At 42.5% G+C, this 23,991-nt stretch overlaps 3 protein-coding genes across 5 annotated transcripts in view; 2 read left to right on the top strand and 1 right to left on the bottom strand.

Moving 5' to 3' along the window:
- serpine2 (serpin peptidase inhibitor, clade E (nexin, plasminogen activator inhibitor type 1), member 2) overlaps positions 1-2,887 on the top strand; it is a 16,851-nt gene extending 13,964 nt beyond the window's left edge. Inside the window, exons 9-10 of the mRNA XM_054793550.1 lie at positions 1,894-1,977; positions 2,124-2,887. Of these exons, the coding sequence (XP_054649525.1) occupies positions 1,894-1,977; positions 2,124-2,161 (122 nt within the window). The 3' untranslated portion in view covers positions 2,162-2,887. The remainder of the gene's footprint in view (positions 1-1,893; positions 1,978-2,123) is intronic.
- A 944-nt stretch (positions 2,888-3,831) lies between these two features.
- Positions 3,832-19,380, top strand: wdfy1 (WD repeat and FYVE domain containing 1). 3 transcript variants are annotated; one of them, XM_054793547.1, is made up of 12 exons: positions 3,832-4,050; positions 6,284-6,351; positions 6,501-6,574; positions 6,742-6,796; positions 8,675-8,825; positions 8,911-9,023; positions 11,924-12,050; positions 13,439-13,544; positions 13,805-13,906; positions 14,004-14,134; positions 14,727-14,890; positions 16,027-19,376. In XM_054793547.1, the coding sequence occupies exons 1-12, from the start codon at positions 3,914-3,916 to the stop codon at positions 16,056-16,058; spliced, it is 1,260 nt and encodes a 419-aa protein (XP_054649522.1). In that variant the 5' UTR covers positions 3,832-3,913; the 3' UTR covers positions 16,059-19,376. The 3 variants fall into 3 exon arrangements, with proteins under 3 accessions (XP_054649522.1, XP_054649523.1, XP_054649524.1); XM_054793549.1 differs by having other exon boundaries at positions 3,836-4,050; positions 14,727-14,835; positions 16,027-19,367; XM_054793548.1 differs by having other exon boundaries at positions 3,834-4,050; positions 14,727-19,380.
- Positions 19,381-20,674: 1,294 nt separating this feature from the next.
- Positions 20,675-23,991, bottom strand: part of dhrs12la (dehydrogenase/reductase 12-like a) — a 16,946-nt gene continuing 13,629 nt past the window's right edge. The window contains exons 9-10 of the mRNA XM_054794628.1: positions 22,597-22,734; positions 20,675-21,766 (exon numbers count right to left, since the gene is read on the bottom strand). Of these exons, the coding sequence (XP_054650603.1) occupies positions 21,651-21,766; positions 22,597-22,734 (254 nt within the window). The 3' untranslated portion in view covers positions 20,675-21,650. The remainder of the gene's footprint in view (positions 21,767-22,596; positions 22,735-23,991) is intronic.

The following is a 23,991-nucleotide window of genomic DNA, read 5'->3' as shown; positions in this document are numbered from 1 at the left end:
AAAACAGGCTTTTATTGCAGGTTTGAATTGTCTCACAACAGGTACAATAATAACATAATAATCGTAATCATAATAGTCATAATAATAACACAGGCTACTGTTATGGCTGTAGTCTACAATACTCAACTCTGAACCCTCTGTGTCATTTCCTGTCCTCCACACTTCCGGAACACATTTATTGCAACACACACGGACACGGGTCTTATTTATGTCTTCAATGCTTTATTGTCTCTGATTATATCAACTATATTGTCATTGTAGCAACTCAAAATGATTCTCAGTAGTTTGTGTGGCCCCCACGTGCTTGTATGCATGCCTGACAACGTGGGGGCATGCTCCTAATGAGACTACGGATGGTGTCTTGGGGATCTCCTCCCACATCTGGACCAGGGCATCAATGAGCTCCTGGACAGTCAGAGGAGCAACCTGGCGGCGCCGGATGGACCTAAACATAATGTCCCAGAGGTGTTCTATTGGGTTTAGGTCAGGTGAACGTGGGGGCCAGTCAATGGTATCAATCCCTTCATCCTCCAGGAACTACCTGCATACACTAGCCACATGAGGTCGGGCATTGTCGTGGACCAGGAGGAACCCAGGTCCCACTGCACTAGCGTAGGTTCTGACAATGGGTCCAAGGATTTCATCCCGATACCTAATAGCAGTCAGGGTGCCGTTATCTAACCTGTAGAGGTCTGTGCGTCCTTCCAGGGATATGCCTCCCCAGACCATCGCTGACCCACCACCAAACTGGTCATGCTGAATGATGTTGCAGGCAGCATAACGTTCTCCACGGCATCTCCAGACCCTTTCATGTCTGTCGCATGTGCTCAGGTTGAACTTGCTCTCATTAGGGAAGAGCACAGGGCACCAGTGGTGTAGTCTATGGCAAATGCCAATCGAGCGCTACGGTGCTGGGCAGTGGGCACAGGGCCCACTACAGGACGTCGGGCCCTCAGGCCACCCTCATGGAGCCTGTTTCTGATTGTTTGGTCAGAAACATTCACACTAGTGGCCTGCTGGAAGTCATTTTGTAGGGCTCTGGCAGTGCTCATCCTGCTCCTCCTTGCACAAAGGAGCCGATACCGATGCTGCTGAGGGTTGAAGGACCTTCTACGGCCCTGTCCAGCTCTCCTGCAGTAACTACCTGTCTCCTGGAATCTCCTCCATGCGTCCAGGTACCGCAGTGATGCCCTGGTCCAGATGTGGGAGGAAATCCCCCAGGACACCATCCGTAGTCTCATTGGGAGCATACCCCGACGTTGTCAGGCATGCGTACAAGCACGTGGGGGCCACACAAACTACTGAGAATCATTTTGAGTTGCTACAATGACATTTTGGCAAATGGACCAGTGTGCTGCATCATTTTTTCACTTTCATTTTTGGGGTGTCTTTGATTTCCCCCCTCTATAGGGCGATCATTTTCATTTCTATCAAATTATGTGGCATCATTTTGTTACTAATACATCACCCACTTATTATCAGGAAAGATATTCAAGATCATTTTTCCCGCAGTTTAGATCTGATGTGTTTTCGAAGTGTTCCTTTAATTTTTTTTAGCAGTATATATATATATTTGTAAAGCAATATAAGCAAGCATGTCACGTGTGACTGCAGGATGTTATTCAAGTTCATGAGTGTGAGGGAAAACCGTAATGTTGGGTCAGACACTCAATGACGGTATATCTAACCGTGGCCTCAAGATCAGGCTTCACAAATGAATTCTGCTTGGACGTGTACGAGGTTACGAAGGAACGGACATCCCACGCCTGACAGACTTCCCCTCATGGTTTTCATATTCAGTTTTCACTAAACGTGCATTCTGGACTACATCCCAGGTCCTTGGTGTAACAACATATCATCTGTGTAAAACTGTTTATTTTTTCTGGTGTCCAGCTGCAATTTTGATGGCTCGGTCCTCTCCTCCTTGGGTTTCAGTGGACAGACCTTTCGTCTTCCTCATCCGCCACAACCCAACCGGTACAGAACGAGTTCTATCGTCATCACTGTTAAATCTATTTGGGATGAATGTGCACATTATCCACTTGTGTATGGCATCCTTCTCGTCACTTTCATCAAGACGGCCTCGTTTGGTGATGTTGACACCTCTCTGTCTCTGTCCTCAGGTACCCTCCTCTTCATGGGCCAAATCAACCAGCCTTGAGCCCGCTGACCACACGTGGTGAAACGGGGCCAGCACATGCATGAACACACAAGTGCATACACACTTTACTGTAGATAGTATTTGTTTTATTGATTTTTATGTTGCTTTAATGCATAACATAGCAAAATTAGAGATGTTTTTGCAATTGTCCGGGTGTTTGTTTGTTTTTTTTTTTTTTGGGACATCTGGAATTAGTTTTTAATGGACTTGGAATGTTGTTTGTGCTTTTTATTAACCCTGGAGTGAGATACATGATTTAATTGTCATTTGAATTTTGTTTTCAATTTATATTCTTTCCAGTCGTACTTAAGTTATGGCGATGGTTATAATGACTTGGTTTGAGAGCAATAAATACATATTTATGAGCTCATCTAACCCAGCTGTTTTTGGTGATTGCAGAAACATTGGGATCCATCCACATACTGTATGTCGATATTCTCATATTCTCTCATATTCTATACATGGTTGTCATCTCTAGACAAGCGCTAGAGTTTCAAACATGGCCATAGTTTAAACCTAACCATATTATTGTTTAGTGTAAATATTTAAGGTTGTATTTTTGACAGTTTAATTAGTCCACCCGATTATACGAAAATTATTGTATGATTAGATTTGATGGCAAGCATGGCAACATGAATGAAACACAAGACAAGGTAAGAATACCAACAAAATAATACAATTATTCCCTTTTATTACAGACATACATTATATACAACTGTTTAAGCAAAAATAAAGCCAATAGTGCAAAATAAGTAAACAAGACAAAAACTACTATGGGTTCTCATTCAAATCCTCCTGTCCAATGATGTATTCCCTGAGTTTGTAAATTATATCCATCCATCCATCCATCTTCTATGCCGCTTATCCTCACATCCTCACTAGGGTCACGGGTATGCTGGAGCTTATCCCAGCTGACTTTGGGCGAGAGGGGGTGGGGGGTTCACCCTGGAGTGGTCGCCAGTCAATCGCAGGGCACAAACAACCATTGACTCTCACATTTCATACCTATGGACAAATAGTCACCAAATAATTGTTTTTGGAATGTGGGAGGAAACCCACGTACGGGGAGAACATGCAAGGTTGCAGATTCGAACTCCGATCTTCCCTATCTCCTGACTGTGTGGCCCTTTGTAAATTCTAAGATATAAATATATTAGTATCAACAATGCAGCAACATGACCAACACAGCAAAAACACGCAGATATTGGTGAAAATAAACTGATAGAGATACTACCCGTGGTATCAATGTTTGGATCGATTCTTCCACACTATTAGCGTAATGTTCCCTCCTTCAAATACTATACAGTGGTCCAGTCTGCGTTGTTTCCTCTGTGCAACGTTGCCGGAGCCCTTAATGTACGATCATTTGACTCCATCAAGACTTGTGGTTTTGTATTGTTTCGCGTGCCTCTTTACAGCCAGCTGGGGGTGCTGTTCTGTCAGTGGTAGCTTTTTACCCGACAGTGCTTTAGTTTAAATGTGAAACTGCATTAAAACTATGCCATACAAGGTCGGTGTTAATGTTTACTGTAGCAAATGACCATGAGGAAGCTCAAATTGAGTATGTAATTTTTCTTCAAATACAATTCTGGCACGATAAATTGTAGTTTCCCATCTGGCAAAAGTCCCCGGCGTCTTCTTTGCAGGTATTACGGTAATCTCCATAGCGTCTCTGTTGTGTGTCAGCTGATCCACTTGGACTGGCTAGGAAGAGAATTAGCAGCAGGAAAACAGTGCTGGCTAGATTAAACCATGGCTGCGGAAATCCATTCGAGGCCTCAGAGCGCCAGGCCGGTTCTTCTGAACAAAATCGAGGGACATTCAGACTCTGTCACGGTAGCGGTTTTAATCCCGAAGGAGGATGGAGTGATCACCGTCAGCGAAGACAGGTGACTTTTCCCAACCTATTTTAGCCACCACGTTAGCTTCAGTGGAGTAGCTGCCCAGCTAGCTACATTTTGTGCTCACTCTCCTGATTTTCTTTTATCGGTGGTTTAGGAAAATGTTAAAATCGTGCAACTAAATACTGTAACAACCAACCTAATCAACCCCTAATCGTGTAATGTGTTTGACAAGAACATTTATTTGGTTAGCCGAAGTTAGCAAATCATTACATGTAACATAGTTGACCAAGCATGATAAACTAATGTTAAATGAGGGCCTGCAAATATTGCCGCATATGGATATAGTGTTTTTTTGTGTAAATCTTATTTTCGCGGGCTCTTTTGCAATAAAACCTCCTTTAAGACACTGAACCACTAACTGTAGGGTTACAGGCAGCTATTCGTAAATACTCCCGGTTTGTCCAGTATAAGAAGCTTCTAATAATGTGTCAAATGTATTCATCAAAGTTAATTTAATCTTACTTAATGTGATCAATTCAATTCAAATTCAAACTTTCTTGTATGTTAATAGCACAAAGGCTGCGGGCGATGTCCCGCGAATGTCACTTTTTTTTTTTTAAGCGTCACACTTTCAAACGTCTCCTTTCAAGTTCTCCGTTTCATAACAATGAAAAACCTTGATAATAAGGGAAGCTGTGGGGCAGCGAGAGCACTTACCTAAAGGCTACTGCTCTCGTTTCCGCTGTGACCGTACATATATTTGACAGCAGATGACACCACTTTATGACTTACTGTTCTGCATGTATAGTGTTTTCTCGCTTTATCGCGGCTTACCTTTCGCTGATCCTTGTAGTGCATTTATTTTATTACAGTATAAACGCTGTTAGAGGCCGAGCATGGCCCTTTAAGAAGAATTGCATTGTGGGAAGTAGTGTGTGTCTCTTCTGTCCTTCGTCTGTCTGCACCGCCTATTGTTTTCTGCGTTCTGATTGACAATGGTCTACAGCCAATCAATCTCCTTTGTGCAGTCCTGCCATGTCTCGTGTGTCATCGCTAGCGCTCTGCTTGCTAGCATGTAAATGAATCTTCGGTTCGTCTGCAGCAATATGTTTTAACAAGTATACAAAAATGCCACAGTGCAGCAGAACAGCATTAAAACGTGCACACAGCGGCTTCCTGTTCAACCCAAACAAACCGAATGCTTGTTTTAGCAGAACATGAACAAAATGCTGCATTTCAGAATGCATTTCTTTCTAGTGTTCTCACACTTTCTAGTGTTCTGAAAACCTGAATGAAAAGCAGGCTTGCAGGCGCCTTATGTGGGGGCGGGGGTGTGACTCCTGTGCTGTATGATATGAAAGGGCAACCATAAAATTGCCTTCATTGTAGACAAAAAAACATATTTGACTTACTTTTTCAAAATGAATGGTGAAACTGAGAGGATCAGACTCCTTCTTTAAGGAGACTTGGGATGCAAGAGCACACAGCTTGATGGCGCTCCAGCAGGCCTTTTCTCCTCATGTCCCTGGCCAAAGTCAATCTAACTTGTATCTTTTGTAAAAGCAGAATTTTTTGCAAACCTTATATCATGCAGGTCTAAATACTAAAGCAGCGTTTCCCAACCTTTATATGTCAAGAACACTACAACTTCTCTGGAGGAAAAACCTACATTTTGGAGATAGTGTGTCTCTCTCTTCCATTGTTTATTCCCTTTTTTCTTGCCATTTTTGCAGCAACGAATGACTTTCTCCAGTACACTGCTGTTCAACTGATGTTCACGAGGGTGTAGTACCACAGTGTGTTCCCAACACTGTTTTTATGCAGACAAAGGGGGCAGTAATGACTCCAGGACTTGGAACACCTGTAGGAATTAGTAGCACCAACTGCCAAGGCCTGATCAACCCCCATTTCTGCAGAACAGCTTTAGATTGTTGACCCGTTTTGTGGTCCCTGAAACAGACTTTTGAGATTGGATCATTTCCCGAAGCACACATGATGATGATCTCTCCCAGCACGCTATTGTGATGTGGCAGAGTGGTCGGGAGTCACTCTGATAAGGCGTCTCGTGAGCGCGTCCGCTGTTGCAATATTCTTTTTCCAAGATTAAAAAGCGCTTGAGTGTGGCCACAGTGGATGAAACGGTGAATATTTCTTTCACAACCATGAATTATGAATCAGTCTCTTGCTAGATTCTGTAATAAAGTAACATGGGCATAAAACCTTAGCCTACATAAAAAAACTGCTGTGATTATTATTGCATTCTGCATTTCATCTCCAGAACCATTCGGGTTTGGCTGAAGAGAGACAGCGGTCAGTACTGGCCTAGCATCTACCACACAGTCTCCTGTAAGTAAGACTGCACTACGTCAGTGGGATTTTTGTACGTTGCAGCTCCTCAAATGTCTTTTAGAATTGTGGAAAATTCCATTGATTAGCCACACAACCCAGCACAAAGTGATGTGCCAGTGGTGATTATTTCCATGTCTCCCCCTCAGCTCCCTGCTCTTGTATGTCATACCACCATGACAGCAGACGTATCTTCATTGGCCAAGACAATGGAGCTGTTGTGGTGAGAGTCAACATCCATCATATTTCTCGCTCTATGGCCAGGCTGTTGATACTAAAAGGATCCTCCATTGAAGAGGCTCTTTGTTTTAAATGGGTCTGCTCCAAATGCCTTTGAGGTAGGGTTAGTTGTTTGATTTGAAACTTGTTTTTTGTTTGTTTCCCCTAAAGGAGTTTCTCATCTCTGAAGATTTCAACAAGATGAACCATGTAAAAACATACCCAGGTGGGTGAGATGGTATGATAGTGACATAGTTAAATCAGTTCAGCGTAAGGTGAGGCGGGATGTATCTACAGGTTAATCGTGTGTTCCTCATTTCTTGAGTGGATGCATGCAAAAATCCTGTTGTTTTTCTATTCGTATGTTATGAGATCAAGCCAGCTGACAAGCGCTATTGGTCTATTCCTATCCCACTTGTTGTAAATGGCATCAGCACAATACGAGAGTTGAATATATAATGTTATATTAGTGATGACCCCGCACTGCAAGACGAAAACCAAAACAATCCTCGGTAGTCATCGCAAATACTCTGTTGACGAAAATGTCACTGAAGTGACTTTACTTCTCGCGGGAAGAAGAAAAGAGATGGAAAAAAGGGGCTTTGGGAGGAAATAGACTATATTAAACACAGATGCTTACTGTTACTCCCTTATTTTTAGTTTATTTTTTACTGTGCAGTCGTCGCTCGTTTATCACGGTTAATTGGTTCCAGACCCAACCTCAATAAATGAATTTCCTAGAAGTAGGTTTCAATATTAATACATGGAATATTTTCATGATTAGAGGATAGAAAACCTGTATATGACTTTCTAAATCCAGTTTTTACCATTAGTAGAGCCCTGTCGACATGAAATAACACCCCTATAGTCACCTTTACACTCCTATTATTCTTTATTTATGCCACATTGCGCAACACTAATGCACAGGCTACGGGATCGCTGCCGGGACAAGCTACCCTGCAAGCTAACTACCTACCAAGCTAACTAGTTAGCCTCCATTTTATTTGTTGTAATTAAGAAAGGGTGTCAAACGCAGTGGGGAAGCAGGACAAAGAAAGAAGCCAAAAATGTACTACTTCACACACAATTTTTTACTCTATCATGTCTGGCGTGCCATGGCTGACTTCATGCATTGTTAAGGTAATGTAATCTAAGCTAAGGTCTCATCAATGTAGCATTGCTGACACTTAGTGACCAGAATAATACACGACTTGCCTTTGAATCATTTCCGATTAAAAATAGGCCGTAGTCAACCACGCTACAGCGATCACTTATTCATATTTGAAAAGCTGCAATAGAGTGAGGTATGACTGTATATTTACTTTTTGTTATCTACAGGTGGTCATCGGTTTACAATGTTCAGTGTTAGGAACGCGCTCTCATAAATTAAATTAAAAAGGTAATTTGGTCTGTAAACACGCGCCAGTCGTGCATGGTGCGCCTGCAGCTACACTGACGAAGGATAACATTGCTTATTAGTTAACTTTTTACAGTTTGTTTTGTCTCCCAAGCGGCAGTGCGCCAAAGAAAAGGAAAGTCATCGCCTTGGAAGTGAAAATGAGCATCACTGAACATCATAGAGAGAAGCTCTCAACCTTGATTATCTTGACCATCATAAAGGATATAGATGATTGAATGTGCCCTCCCAAAAATTCATAAAAAACGTAATTTTGGCCCATAAACACCAGAGAGACGTGTCTGCAGCCACACTGACGAAGGATAACGGCGCTCATTAGTTCACTTTTTTACACTTCATTATGACTTCATTAAAGAAAAGGAGAGACATCACCATGGAGGTAAAAATTAACATAATAAAAAGCAGCGAGAGGAGACATGCCCACCAGTATCGGCCGCTTGTTCGTTCCCAACTGCTTGACTGTCGTGACCATTATTAAAGAAAAAAAATGATATTGCATGCTAATGAATGCTGGAGGGGTCAGAGGAGCATCCTTTATTAAGATTGATGCAGGAACAAAACATCTGAGGGAATTTCACTGACTCTGGATTAGTTCGCATTAAGAGACCCTGATGGGATCAGCACTTAGAACTAGTGCACGTTTCCATGACTGAATCTAAAAGGTGAAGCATGATGCATGTTTTGCAGCTCACCAGAACCGAATATCTGATATGGTGTTTACCCTGGAGAGCGAGTGGTTGGTGAGCACCGGGCATGACAAGAGTGTGAGCTGGATGTGCACCCAGAGCGGCAGCATGCTGGGGAGACACTACTTCACTTCCTGGGCCTCCTGCCTACAGTATCCTTCATAGACCCTTTGTGGATGAAGTACATAACCATCTACTTCAAGTGTTTTGTCATTCAAACCCTAACTCTTTGCTCAGATATGATCATGAGACCCAGCACGCCTTTGTTGGCGATTACTCAGGGCAGATCACGCTGTTGAAGCTGGAGAGGCAGACCTACTCTATTATCACTACGCTGAAGGGCCATGAAGGTAATCGCATACGTGACTGATAACGTGTTCATCATACCAGGTATTATTATCAGAGTGATGATTCAATTAGTAATGATAACCTGCACCCTGCATTATAGCAATAAACCACATCACCGCCCTTAGGCCTATCCCGATAACACATTTTGCTGGACGATAATTGTCCTACAAATTGTCGATAATTGATATTATTGACAACATTTTTTTGTATCAAAAGCAATAAACATTATTTCTTGAGTGTATTTAATAAATTTAATAATAAACAAAAAAAAGACGAAAAAACCTAAATGAAAATAACTCTCTTTTAGTAGGATTAGTATTTAGTAAAATGCAGTGTTTCTGATGTCCTTCAACTGTCTTCTTTCACTCGCTTATACAGTTCAGGATTTGTTGTTGGTGACATGTACATGTAGGTGTTCATACTCTGTCAAACATTTCCCAAAATGTTGCATTTCTTTTGCAATGTAGTGAGCGACACTCTCTGTGAGCGCGCACCATTTTGTGCTGTTTCGTTTAATATTTACTTTGCTGATCAAACGCCTCGCTAAGCGTTGACTGCGGGACAACGGCTCTGCTGCACCGCCACACTGGAGCTGTGGCATTTGGCTTTTGTGCCTTCATTCATATTAGCGATTGCTTGCTAACTGCTAGCACTCTGTGTATCCGCTGACTAGTAGCCTCGCCTCGACGCACTGGGGGGGGACAAAGAAGCTGAATGAGAGGAGGCCTCACTGTCTCTGTTCATTCCACTATAGAACCAATGTGCACAGACACATGCAGAGTGAACCCTCTTGTCATCCATCCTGTGTGGAACAGACAGATGACAAAAACAAGGCGGCAAAATGATCGACTTTTTTTGTTTTTTTTAGCGTTCGATTAATCAATTTATCGATTATTGTGACAGGCCTAACTGCACTCAAATGAATCGACATGGTGTGTTTGGTCATGTGTGAGCACACACATAGACGTGCAACATCGAAGTGTCATAAATGTCTTCGTTCGCTTTAGCAGTTAGCATGCTGCCACCTTGCACAATAGAAATAAACAATGACCTGACGTGAAGGTGAGTGCAGGGCAGTGGGCACACGCCATTCACTCACTTTGTGGTGTTATACATGATATTTTTTATTATGCTTTTTCTCTTTTCTGACCTATAAATGTTGTTACAAAGTTGTATTCTCGTGTTAAACGATGCCAACGCGTCAGATAATGATGTTTGCGCATTTGGAAGTGAGCCCTGAAAGCAGTTTTGGACAGCTCTGCACGCTGAGTTTTTTAATTTCATTTTTAACACCGGGTTCTATTGACATCAATGCAACCCGGACTTCCTTATATGCCAGCACCCCTGCTCTGCTTTGCTGTTCACGGTGTTAACACGTCGAGCAATGGCTCCCAGGAAATGTTTGTTTGGGCGTGGCTAAAGAGGCAAGCATCAGGCAGAAGTTGGAGTTGCTGATTCACGGCCAGCATGAGAAAAATATGCTCATCTGTCAACGGCACTTGACATGGGACTGTTTTGTGAGCTGTTCTGGGCCAAACGAAGCTGGACTATCTGCCGAACTGTCGCAGAAGTCTGTCGCCCTCCTAACATTACTTGGTGGTGTTGAAGAGTCAGAAGAGCAAGCTGTAAGTAACAATGGATCAGTGTCCCAACTGTGTTTATTTTGTGTAAGTAATCGGACAAAAGGGGTTCTGTAGCTGTGACCAATCAGTGCTCGGCAGGAGGCGTACCTGGAGGAGGGCTGGGGGTGGACTAAAGTACACAGACCCTTTGGGCGGGAGGCAGGAGACACTGCAGGAAGACGTGCAATCGGGAAGATCTAGAAAGCTTTCTGTGTGGGTTATCGTGTGTAGCTGCTCTATAGGAGTCCACAACTTAATACAAAGGTCTGATAATTCCTTATAAGAGGTCCCCTTTAATTGACATTTGCACTAAAATTGAATGGCTGAGCTAATGTATTGTACTTATACTTACTATAATATATGGGCTGTTAGGAGTTTACAGACCCAGATGAAACATTACACACACTGTCGGTGTTGATTTGAGAAAATCTCAAAAGTGAAACGCATCGTAGTTGGTTGTGTAACTCTTTTTGGTCTGTCATGTATCATGCGTCATCATGCTCAGCTAATTTTTGTTGTAAAAAAACTTTGTTTTTGGGTTTAGTACGGTGTTTCAGAATGAAAATGGATTTCCTAGAACTGCGGGTTTGTGTTTATATCGAGAAGTTCTGCAATCCAATGCTCCCAATTGACAATTTTGCTAGATTCGATTTTCAGACACCGTCAAGGACAGAATGTTGCTATTACTGTTCGGTATGATGTCACAACTTGTCTTAAGGTGTCCTGGTAAATAACTTCAGTGAAAGAGTGGGAACCCTGCTTTTGCACTTGTATCTGTTACAAACAACAGGACTTAATAACATGGAAAACATTGGCAAGGGCACTCCAATGTTCTTATTTGGTCGTTTTTCAAGTAGGTTGAGAACCAGGCAAAGAATGATGATGATCTGACCAGAAGATATCCATGACTGGACATGTTGATTCACTGCACAACACTGTATTTAGCGTTTAAATGTGGTAGTTTAGCAGCCTCAAAATGCGGATGTATCAAACCTTTGTTATATCTCTACCCAACCTACCAGGCGTGGCGCAGTGTCCACGCCGTACAAGCCTGTACAAAGAGAATTGTATAATACTGCCTTTAAAGACAACAAAAGATTCCCCCGTTGCTTTATAAGACATTTAGTTATGTCCAGTCATAGAGGACAGCAGTGTCAAAGGCTCATTCAAGCCCAACAAAGACTCAGCATAAGCAGTTTTCCTTTCATGCACTAGGTGGCACCAAAAAGCAGGCTCTGGTGTTTATTCAGCTGTAACAAGTGACTTCTTATGTTTTCCAGGCAGCATAGGAGCTTTGTGGTGGGATCCCATCCAGAGGCTGCTTTTCTCAGGGGCGTCTGACCATAGTGTCATCATGTGGGACATAGGAGGACGCAAAGGGCGGACCCTACTGTTGCAGGGTCACCAGTAAGTCCTGCAGCCTCAGTCAATCTGCCATCCCTGCTGTGTTATTGCGTGAAGATAGAAATGCTTTCAAAAAGCTGTCCCCATATCTACGATGGCCGATGGAGGCAAATACTCAGCAACGTCCAAACGCTCCCAACGCATATGTGATCTAAAGCCAAAAACACCATAAAACAAATGCGATGGGTAGATGCTGCAAATTAAAGCTGTAATCACATAAAAGCTGCATTATCGAAAACACATTCATGAGAAAAATGCTACAAATGCCAAACACATACACATACACAAGGCCCCAAACACCTGCATGGGAGAAATGCTGCAAGTTCACGGAACTAAACGCACAGTCAGGCTAGCAGGAGAACCAGACCTGAGGGATATCAGTCTTTAAAGACATGCACGGGACACCCAGAAGAAAATGGGTGAAATGAAAAGGTACATTTTTTCTTTTTTTTTTTTTTTGTTAAACACTTAGTTGTAAAATGCGGTTGCTCTATAATCCTGTGTAGTGTTAATTCTTTAAATATGATTTTCCCTGGGGTCTGGCACCCCTGGTAGCCTGGCCAACTTTTGTTTTGCTTTGTGGACTTGCAGCATTTCTCTCATGCGTTTGTATTTGATCCTGCAGCATTCATGATTCGTGATTTCAGCATTTTACATTTGCAGCATTTCGCATTGCATGTGTTTTATGGTGTTTGTGTTTTTGGTTTTAGATCATTTTTGTGTTTGAGTGTTTGGATGTTTGCCTCTGTTTGCTCTTTTCCAGACACTCTTGTCACACACAGATCTCAGTAGTGACACTAACAGCTGACTAGCTGCTCTTTATCACCGCCTATCTGCTTCCATGCAGATTGCACCATCGTCAAATCCCCCTTTAGCTGCTCACATAGCATATCCAACATTTATGCACCTTATCTGGCCACGGTGTGCGGCTCTTCCTGCTGTACATTCTGGTTCTCCCGGTCATGATTGCTGTAGGTGCCGTAGGAAGCCAGTACGGCCATCTTGCAATCAAAGTGAGTGGGCTGCACGAGCCTTGTACGATGCCCACACATGTACGTACGTCCCCAGTAAGTGGAACGTACGACAGCCTTACATGAAGCACACCTAGCACGTACGAGTCACACGCCGCACTCAAGACCTAAAAGCTACCTACGGAGGGCGAACGGCAAACATGTGGGTGTCACGAATCACTTGCTCCATAAGTACGCCACACTTGCAACCCCTCTGATACCCTACTTCCTGTACGTGCTGGCCACAGCCAGCAAATTTCCCCCAAATTGCGAAGCCCACACGCACGTTGGGAAGTAAGGCATCCTTTAAGCTTGAACCCCTACAACATGCCAGTAAAGGTGGTATTTTAATCACCTAATGCCATTCTCTGACTCTTTCAGTGAGCGTGTTCAGGCCCTGTGCTACATGCAGTTGACCAGGCAGCTGGTGTCATGCTCGGCTGATGGAGGCATTGCCGTGTGGAACATGGACACAGCCAGAGAAGAGGTTTGTAACAATATTACTTGACAAAGTGTGTGGATTAAGACTAAGGTGCTGGAAAGTTCTCCACTATTTCACTGTGTCACGGCTTAGAAAGCTCATGAAGACGTGCCTGTGTATTTGTCAGTGTACAGTGACTGGTATGGAAGAAATATCTGTTCTGTATGTCTTCATGACTGGTATTTCTGGTCATGTTCATGGTGCGGATAATCAAAGAACACACTGATATAGTCAAACTAACTTAGGAGATTTTCATGTACCTGCAGGCACCTCAGTGGTTGGAAAGCGACTCCTGTCAGAAGTGTGAGCAGCCTTTCTTTTGGAATGTCAAGCAGATGTGGGACACCAAGACCCTGGGACTAAGACAGGTACTGGTGTTGTGCCATCAGCAAGGTGAATTTGGAGCGGTTTTTACGGAATACTTAAATGCTGTGTTGGCGTGTGTGCACGTTTACTGTGTTGCAGCACCACTGCAGGAAGTGCGGCAAAGCTGTGTGTGGTAAATGTAGCTCTAAACGCTCCACATACCCACTCATGGGCTTTGAGTTCCCAGTCCGAGTGTGCGACCCCTGTTTTGACTCCATCAAGGAGGAAGAGTGAGTCGAGTCTTGTGGATTTATTTTCTGTTTTCTTAAAGAGATATTTCAGATTAATTTGACATGAAGTTGTCTGACTTCCCCATCAGCAGTGTAGTACATCAACAGTGACTCTTATGTATGAGATAAAGACGCTCGCATCGTCTTTCGCTGTGGAACACACACTTAAACGAGATGGCCGCGGCGCTCTGTCACAGAAGATGCGAGCGTCTTTATCACATACACAAGAACAGAGAGGCAACAGTGCACAGGGATACGGTGGGAGACAAATATAACGCTGAGGGTTATTTTTGAGGTCTGATTTATTTATTTTCAGGCATTTTTATGATGCAAATGTATTACTCTTTTGAACGCATATTGTTTTGCGAAGCCAAACTCTTTACTTAAATGACCCAGCAACGAAGCGGAACTACGTTCCTCATCTCTGACCAGAACCGGACTCAAGGGACCAGCTGGGGCGGTAAGTCACTGTTGATGTACTACACTGCAGAGTGGGATGTCATACAACTTCATGTCAAAGAATCCAAACTATCCATGTAACGCTTGAGGACAAGCCTGATTAACTGCGTTTGTTTGTCCGTGTGTTTTGCAGTCGAGCACCACTGGCCACATTCCATGAGGGGAAGCACAACATCGCTTGCATGAACATGGACCCATCCAGAGGCCTGATGGTCACCTGCGGAAGTGACCGCATTGTGAAGGTTGTCAGTTCTTGTGAAGCCCCTCATTTAATGCATGGAGTCAACCCAGCTCAAAGTGAAGTGGAACCTCGTTTTTTGTCATGAATCCGTTCCGAATGGTCAGATGAAAACTGAAAGCTGTTTTTCTTCATAGGCAACAATTAAAATCCAATTGATCACTTCCAAACAGCTCACAAAAATCACATTTTACAGAGAACAATTCTCATTTTAGATGTAGAAAACAATGTAAACAGGTACCTACAAATGATGAATGAAATGGATAAATGAACTTTTAACATGACCTTTACTGTTGTTGGTGAACACGGTGATGAGTGGAGAGCGGAGGGGAAGGGACAGAAGAGCCACACGGAGCCGTTTCACTCTCGCCCATCACAAATGTAACCTTAAAAAGTGAACGACTAGAGCTGCATACGTGCTCACCGGAATTCAGTAGTCAACTTCAGCAGCAGGTATAATCTTCATAAACCAGGAAGCTTGACATCACAATCCTGTTGTAACACACACTTTGCTAGGAGTTCTTTCTTGAATTCAATAGTGTGTTTCACCTTCTTTATCAAAGCTCTGGCACTTGCAACCTCTCAGCACAGGGCGCATAGTGCTGATGAGCAAGAAGGAAGACAGAACCTGAGTTGTTCATCGTGCGGTCCATGAGCAATTAAATCACACTCACATACAGTGAAATGGGCGAAGCAGCCCACTGTGTTTATGTTTTAAGGCTGTAAAACCCCCCACCATTCTTCCTGAGATTACAAGTAAAGAAAGATGCCTTCCTACCCCCTTGCAGCGCTTTACAGTCTTTGTAAATTGCATATTTTCAATGCTGACCTGGCGAGCTTGTTGCTGTATGGCTCACGACATCATTGCTTGTGTGCCGATGATATTATGGGAAGAAAAAAACGATACCAATATCGACTGATGATATCCCTGTTTTGAGCACCTTTACTGGACAAAATGGATGAAGGTGACACCCCCCGGTAAAAGTTTGGACTTTGATTTTATGATGATGAAGTCCTGCTGCGGTCAAAAAGGCATCTAGCATCTTTCCAAAGCTGTTTGATAGATGCTCTGCTTCCTGGCTACACAACAAATACAACATTGGATTCCCCCTGAGGGATTATAATCAGTATAAGAAATGAAAAAATGACAGTTGCCATTTCTTTGCGTCTTCTCATCGGCTATTTGTCTCCACAGATCTGGGATATGACACAGGTGGTTGGCTGTAGCTTAGCAACAGGCTTTTCTCCACGCTGATTGGTCCAGCTCCCTCTTCCGGTGTCATGGAAACCCCTCTGTACAGTGCATCATTGCCATCATGCCTGGACTCTCCAGCTCCTGGGGGTTGTTGGTGTGTGCGTGTGTGCGCGAGTGCTGGTAGCGTACGTCTCCGTAGTCCTTTCCTTGATCCTTATGGAATAATCTTTTCATTTCCGCTCCACAGGAATCTGTGTGTGTGTGATGTTTTTCTTACCCCGCACACACCACAGCACTAAGCACAACAGCGCGTGTATGTTCTGTCAAATTAAAGTTAGATTTATGTAAATGTGTAGATGTGCGCATGTACCCCAAGTACTCCTCCTGTGGGACGAGTGTTGATATTAGTGTTTACATTTAATACTTCCGATGCTTCTTTTGACACCTTTTAAAAATCCTTGAAAGTACTGTGATAGTCAAAAATTCCAGCCCTGCCATTGCATGGTTCTGCTGCATATGCTTGCGTCTGCGTTTCACTTTGCAACATGTACAAAACACCCTATTTCGGTTTCTAGTACAAATGTCCACTTTTAATCCCCACTTTGCGTTTCTTTTTCACCAGTTGGCCTTAAATCACTCTCAGGATGTTTTCCACCAGTGGTGTCACCGGGCGGGGTCCTTCTTATTTGATGGTGTCGACATGACCGCCTTGTAAATCCGTGATGTATTGACTCTTAGCACTGACCCGTGCATCCCTCATCTGGTCACCAGTGAGGCTAAGGCGGGAGCAAGTTGCTATAGCAACAGGTAATCTTTGCAAAGTCTCACATGCTTTTGTGCAGCATCATTAAACACTTGCTAAGGTGGAGGAACGGAGAAAGATTGCACTGTTTGTAGGTACATACACTAATCCACGTGTGGCATGGGCTCCAATGCCTTCAGAGAATGACTTGTGTAAGATGCGTTGTTTGAGCTTCATTGCGTTTCCTTTTTATCACGAAGCACTTGGTTCATGTGAAATGACGTGTGTGGACTTCCCAGCTCTTACAGCTCTGCCTATGTTCCTTCAGAAGCCTTAAAGAGAGAAGGGCACATTCTCGAAGCCTTTTCTAGTGTCTTGTAATAGTTTCTCTGGTCATGAGTGTCTGGATGTCTTTTTCTCTTTTGTTCGGAGTCATGTTTTGTTTACCCCCCCTTCCCATAATCTCATCCCTGCACTGAATTGCACAACCCTTTCTTTGCTAGTTCATATGTGACTAAAATATGTTATAGAAGCCTACCTTCCATTGAAATCCCTGATGTCCAAATGTAATCACGTTCCATTTTTTGGGATTATGTAGTGTATATTCACATTTGTAGTAAAGTATTTATTATCTATGTAAAGGGTGTTTTTGTCCCTTTTTTATGCCAGTATGAGTCAATACGTGGCTTTATACAGTGACTCCCACCACCATTAGTGTGCTGGGAGGGAGTGTGCCACGGAAAATGATTTTCCTTCATTGGTTGTAAAATTATCTATTTAGTATGAATAATGTATATTTTGTCATTTTTCTATGGCAGTGATGTGTATTGACAGGCAGAACAATTGAATGGTCTTCCACGAGATGGCAGAAGCCTAATATAGTTTTTGTGACATTTTACCTCGGCTCAATAAAGTTTGGGAAACTGCATTAATAAACACCGTAATAGACCGCAGTGACCTACAGTTTAGAATAGATGACGTCAGGCTTAGCTTGACACTTTACCGATATTTGTAGATTGTATCAAATATGTAGAACGTGGTTATAGCTCATAGGAAATGTTTGAAACAAGTCAACAAGTATATAAATGGAAAATGTAGTTCCATCTTTCTATATATTTTGTATACCGCTGGTCCTGTTGTACAATTGCAAACCTCCATTTGTTTTTACCTTAGTAACAGTTTGATTAATGGATACTTTACTATGCTGCCTAGAAAGGCGCTATTTAAATATAATGAAATATTATTGTATTATTTGATGTTGAACTTCTTCGAATTGGTCTGTCTTGTGTCCACGACGATTTTCTGTTTGAATCTCATATTTTGGAGTGTCATTTCCTGTTTTGATTCGTACGCGTCAGCGCGTTTTCAAGATTCAAGAGTTTTATTGTCATGTGCACAGTGAGACAGGTAGTTCTACTATGCAATGAAATTCTTATTCTGTTCATTCTCCCAAAAAGAAAGAAAACACAAGAAAATGAATAAGAACAGAAGAAACATTAATAACAAATTAAGCAACAACAGAAGAGACATTAATACAAATAAATACATATATAGTGCTATAAGTGTGTGTGTGTTGCGTGCGGTGTGTGTGAGTGCTTCGTTGAGAAGCCTGATGGAGAAGCCTGATGGCCTGTGGGTAAAAGCTGTTTGCCAGCCTTGTGGTCCTGTAGCGTCTGCCTGACAGTAGGAGTGTGAACAATGAGTGTTGTGGATGTGTGCTGTCCTTGATGATGGATGGCTGGATTTTCATCCATCCATGCTTTTTCTATGCCGCTTATCCTAATTAGGGTCGCGGGGGTATGCTGGAGCCTATCTCCGCTGACGGTGGGCGAGAGGCGGGGTACATATAGACAAACAACCATTCACACTCACATTCATACCTATGGACAATTTGGAGTCGCCAATTAACCTAACATATATGTTTCCGGAATGTGGGAGGAAACTGGAGTACCCGGAGACCACCCACGCACGGGGAGAACATGCAACGCCCAAGCGGAGATTCGAACTTCTGTGTGGCCAACATGCTAACCACTTGGTCACCGTGTTGCCTTCAGATTGTTTTCAGCACGCTATAGTGAGGGAAATTTTGATTCTTTTTAGAGAGCTGGTTCATTTGGCTTGGCTCACTAAAGACAGCGGGCTCTTTTGGTTCCAAAGTGGCTCCTCAGATTTTTTTGTTGTCTTAAATTTATTACCAAATTATGTGTATTGTGTAAAATGAATTACTAATGTAAAAAATACATGATATCAAACCTCAATAAAGAGCTACAAAAATAGAATATAATGCTATATTATGAAATACAAAAACAAAGACCTGTCTCAATAGACAAATATGTAAAATCTCTTAATGCAAATTTGTCACGAACAAATCGGCTCTAAGAGCACCACAAGTTGTTTAACGCTGCCACTCCCCCTGCTCGTTGTGCACACAGAGACACTGTCACACACCTTCACCAATGACATTCGCCTTTAACAGATTAAAACACGATACACGAGTCCCAACGATGTAAACCGGCTCCTGTCGTTCATTTCAAAGAACCGGTTATCGGAGCCGATTCGTTCGCGACCGACACATCACAAACTCACGAATCTGTGCTACAATTAGCATGCTATTTATTTCAGCTGGGTTGTCTTACTAGTTGCCGAATCTTGTCCTTTCATGGTTTCACGTTTGCTGGTCGTTCGTGTTAAATTTTCCCATTTTGTAACCATGGATATTATTACATGTTTTGAGTTTTGCATTCCATCTGCATTTCGGTCAGCAGTAGTCCTACTTTTTCCCCTTACGTAAAGACATCGTTGACACCTGCCACAATGTTGTGACACGCTAGCATAGCCTACCGTGACAGTGACTCCACGAACATTTGTGATTTTAATATTTATTCCTGTAGTCTCGTAGAAATATTATAAATGTGCCTAAAAAATTACTTTTTTGACCAGTGTCTCTACGGTGTCTTTTGCGAGATCTGGTAATAGTCCTGCTGTTAGAAATATGCGACATACTGTTTGCCAAGCACTTGTTTCTGGTAGGACCGGTCTGTGACACACATATTTCCTGCTGATGCAAGAGGGCGACTCAGTTTGTGACGTGACACAGCGTGGCCAATTTTTCAGTAAGAAAAGTCCAAGTCCAAGAAGTCGCTATGTGACGTCATCATGCAATCTGCATGTCATTTGCATATGCTAAAATGCCGTAGGGGGAAAAAAATAATTTCGTAGGAGAGACAAAAAAGTGAATAAAAACACCTCAGTTACGTTTAGAACGACAAAAAACTTGACTCTTGGTTTGAAATTGAAAATGGTCCATTTCATCAAAAATAAAATAACTATTATTTTTAATATATTCAATTTGAGTATATTCAGTTGAACAGTGAATAACAGATCATGCTGTGTTTATTCCATGACTCACATGAACATGACTGTGTGTGTGTGTGGTTTGTGAGTGGTGCACTCTTCTGGTGAATGTGTGTAACAGCAATTCATCTGCACTTTGGATGTGTAGAGCTCCACATGGCTTTTGACTGCCTTTGGGTGGGGCGGACCTGTCAGCAGCACCCGCTGCTGCTCAGTCAGAACACAAAATGCAGAACAATTCGCCATACTAGAAAACTTCCCCCAGAGGTCACACATAGTCGCTAGTCCCTTTTGAGAATATGTCGTCAAGATGGGGTTGGAATGTTGCCACATCTCGCGACAAAATCGCCAAGTTGGCTACACTGCAAGGCTGGAAATCGTAGTACTGCAATCGTACGTAAGATCAAATACTCCCCTTTCCTCGGTGGCTCTGTACTACTTCACATGAGGGGCGAAGAAGTCGTAGCTTGATAAATTATTAAAATATGCTTTTTATTGTTTTGGGTGAGTCATTTCAAGACGGTAGGAGGAAAAAAAATCATTCAGTCATTAATTTTTATGATTTTATTTGAGAATGCATTTGGAAGCTCAAATCCCAGTGAGTACAGATAATATTAATCAATGCACGTCATTTAAAGCCCATGGAGCAGGGATGTTCAAGGTGCGGCCCATAGATTGTTTTTGGTGGCCCATTAAACAAAAAGAAAAACAGCAAAAATGGGAAACAAAGAATAATATTGGTACACTACTGTGTTTTATTGAACGTAGCATATCTACATTGGATTAGCCTTTTTGGAAAATGAAGGCAAGTGGACTGCAACAAGAAACGTTTTAATTTGTAGTGAAAAGAATGGGTTCATCCTTAGCACATGTCAGATTGACTAACAAAAATAAGAAGAAACTAAAAAAGTGATGAAAATGCACTTGTTATAATAAGAGAAATACGCTTTGTCACCTGTCATCCAAAGCTGAGATGCAGCTGTTGTGTGTATAACTTCATCGCATATCTACAGTACACTTTTTTTTTAGTTTGATTTTTTTTATACAATTCCAAACATCAAAATGGACCCCGCATCCTTTGATTTTCCACCATTTGGACACCCCTGCCGTAGAGAGAGCACTTCACCTCCTGCTGGAGATCAACCCGCTACACTGCAACACGACAAAAACGCAACATACAACACACAGTAGATGTTAGTTACACGTGTTAGCTACACGACAAGGAGGTTGATCCCTGCACCAGTGAACAGCGGCCGTGACTTTGGTCCAATCAGATTCCCATCTGATTGACTACTTTTTAAAAAGTCACGGTGTGTGTGTGCAATGCTCTCTGTAAGAACATCATCAAACTCTCATTTAGTAATAGTTTTAATCCTTATGACGTTACAAGCCGATATGGAACGCAATATTCTATTCTATGATACAATCATGATGATTCTCAGGTGGGGACGCAGCTGTTTGTCCGCTGGCTGCGGCCTTGCTCAGTGTTATTGGTTAGCCTGGTGAAAGCGGGCTGGTGTCTTCTGCTTCAGTGCGGCTGGAACATCTTGGCCAAGTCGTCCAGTGCGGAGATGAGCTTCTGCTCCTCCAGAGGGGAACTGTGTGTCCAGGCCAACGGCAGGTGAGTGGCCGCCATCCTGCGGTCTTTGCGTGAGCACACAAAAAACATTTGATTGACATTCACACACTGCTTTTCCTCCAAATGGAAGTTTCTGTATGGCGTCTTGAGTGAGTGTAGAGTGGGATGTCGACCAACTCGTCAAGTTCTGGTCCACTGGGTTCTCCTTGCCACTCAAAAGTATGAAAAGCATTACTAAAAGTATTATTGTATGTTGATGTAAAAATTGAGATAATATTATGAAAAATGGGTCCGTTTATGTCGACATGCTTTGCTGCATGAACTTCATTATTATCGCTAAACAACGTGGAACAGCAACCGCAACATAATCAAAATGAAAACATGCACACAGTGACTTCCTGTTGAGTGCAAAATAAGCTTCAGAAGGTTTAAAAATCTTTTATCATCCGTTCTCCTTATTCCGCTTACACATTCTCAGGGGGAGGACAGGAGCGGACACAGTCTTTGTATTTTGTGACAAGTTCTTGAATTCTTTAGTGTGGCTGGTTCTTGGGCCCCATGGTGGGTTATTTAGCCGTCATGCTCTGTTTGAGCACTCGATTTCGTGGAAGGATGTAATAAAGGGCAAACTAGGTTGTTACTCCCAATGTTGCATAATAAACGAGACAGTGGATGAAAGCCGAGGGAAAATTTAGGTGTTTTTTTTTTTTTTAATCAAAAACAAATCATATGAAGACTGGAGCGAAAACTGCTTTTGAGGCTTGCTCCTTTTATCTTTCGAAAAATGGCAGTTTTAACTTGGAAAAAGAAATATCGCAAAGTTAAAAAGTGGCAAGTTCTCGTCCAGAAAAAAACTGTCTGTGATCATTTTAATCAAACGATGAACGAGCGTTACCCTGATAAAAACGTCCGCTGGGGTTGGCGGTGGCAGCCTCGGACACAGCCAGCCACACTACGGTGTCAGCGCCCTGCTCCGGGGTTCGCAGGCTGTCCTTCATCGAGCGATGGAAGTCAGGCATGGCATTCGCCACAGCTGTCGCACGCGCACACGCACACGCACACACACACACACACACACACACACGTATAGAGAGGGAAGGGGACAAAGATGTACAAATGTAAATATGCCGTCTGTTAGGAAAAATGTGTTATCTTTTCACTTCTAAAACAATTCCTTATCGTGAAGCAGACGTGCTATTAGAAGCTCTCCTCGTGTGGTCATGTGATGTCCTTGGCCTTCCTCAGATGCCAGCAGATGATGCTATCACATTAACTGACACAGTGTCCTTTTGTGTGGACGACGAGACGTCAGAGCCTGTGCCCATCACGTGTCTGTCCCTCCCCTCGCAATTGTAATGCTAATTTATTTGGAACGTGCGTACGAGTTCCATTGGAACAATTCACAGTTCCACACGTCCAAAAAGGAGCAGGAAGAAGCAAAGCTTATTTCATCCTACACTCTCTCTGTTTCACATCAGTGACAATACGTTAGTTGACTTCCTGTATTCCAAATGCACTCTTTGCCAATTTTAATCCTTAAGAAAATGATAAGGCAGTATAACCATGTGGTACAGGGGGAGTCAAGGTGGATAATCACTGTAAATAAATGATATAACGGTCATGATAAATATACGATATAATAACTGAAAGGGTTAATAGCTGACAGAAACGTAGCTGGATGATGAGTGAGTACAGACGGCATGCTGGCAAACAGAGGAAGAGTTAATAGTTAGCAAGCGTGGGTTCGACATGGCAGACTCTTCTTGTACTTTGTAAACATCAACATTGAAATGGCTCCTTTTAGTGTATTGTTTGACTTGTTTGTGCAATCCGGTCCATAATTTGATCCCACATACTGATATGCTAAACGCTTTTAGCCGTGTTCTTGCATACAAGCTTTCATTTTTCCCTAAGGTCATATTTCCCCTCTCTTGTTGGGAAGAGTTGTACGCTAAGTCCCCAACTTACGAACACAATTGGTTCCAGACGACCGTTCTTATGTCGAATTGTTCTTAAGTAGGGGAAAAGGTAATATCACCAATGATATAGGTACTACATGTACGTGTATACATATACAGTATATGTGTATGTATGTAAATATGAGTTTGGATGCAGTAGTAATATTAAACCAGGATAATTCATGAAAAAAACAATAATAAAAGTGATATAATAATACGTAATGATAAATGTTATTTACCTTTGAAGAGGAGTGGTCGAGCATACGTCGTTGTGGAGGAGGAGGAGTTATTGAAAAAAAGGACAAATGGTGGTGGTGGTTAGACTCTTCTAA

This window comes from Dunckerocampus dactyliophorus, chromosome 12 (genome assembly GCF_027744805.1).
Source record: "Dunckerocampus dactyliophorus isolate RoL2022-P2 chromosome 12, RoL_Ddac_1.1, whole genome shotgun sequence".
NCBI lineage: Eukaryota > Metazoa > Chordata > Actinopteri > Syngnathiformes > Syngnathidae > Dunckerocampus > Dunckerocampus dactyliophorus.
This window is presented reverse-complemented; position numbering and strand designations above follow the sequence as displayed.

Excerpts from the sequence above, each read along its gene's own strand:
- wdfy1 (XM_054793547.1), top strand. The coding sequence starts at position 3,914 with ATGGCTGCGGAAATCCATTCGAGGCCTCAGAGCGCCAGGCCGGTTCTT. Across the intron at positions 6,797-8,674 it reads CCATGTAAAAACATACCCAG|CTCACCAGAACCGAATATCT; the intron begins GTGGGTGAGATG and ends CATGTTTTGCAG. Across the intron at positions 8,826-8,910 it reads TCCTGGGCCTCCTGCCTACA|ATATGATCATGAGACCCAGC; the intron begins GTATCCTTCATA and ends CTCTTTGCTCAG.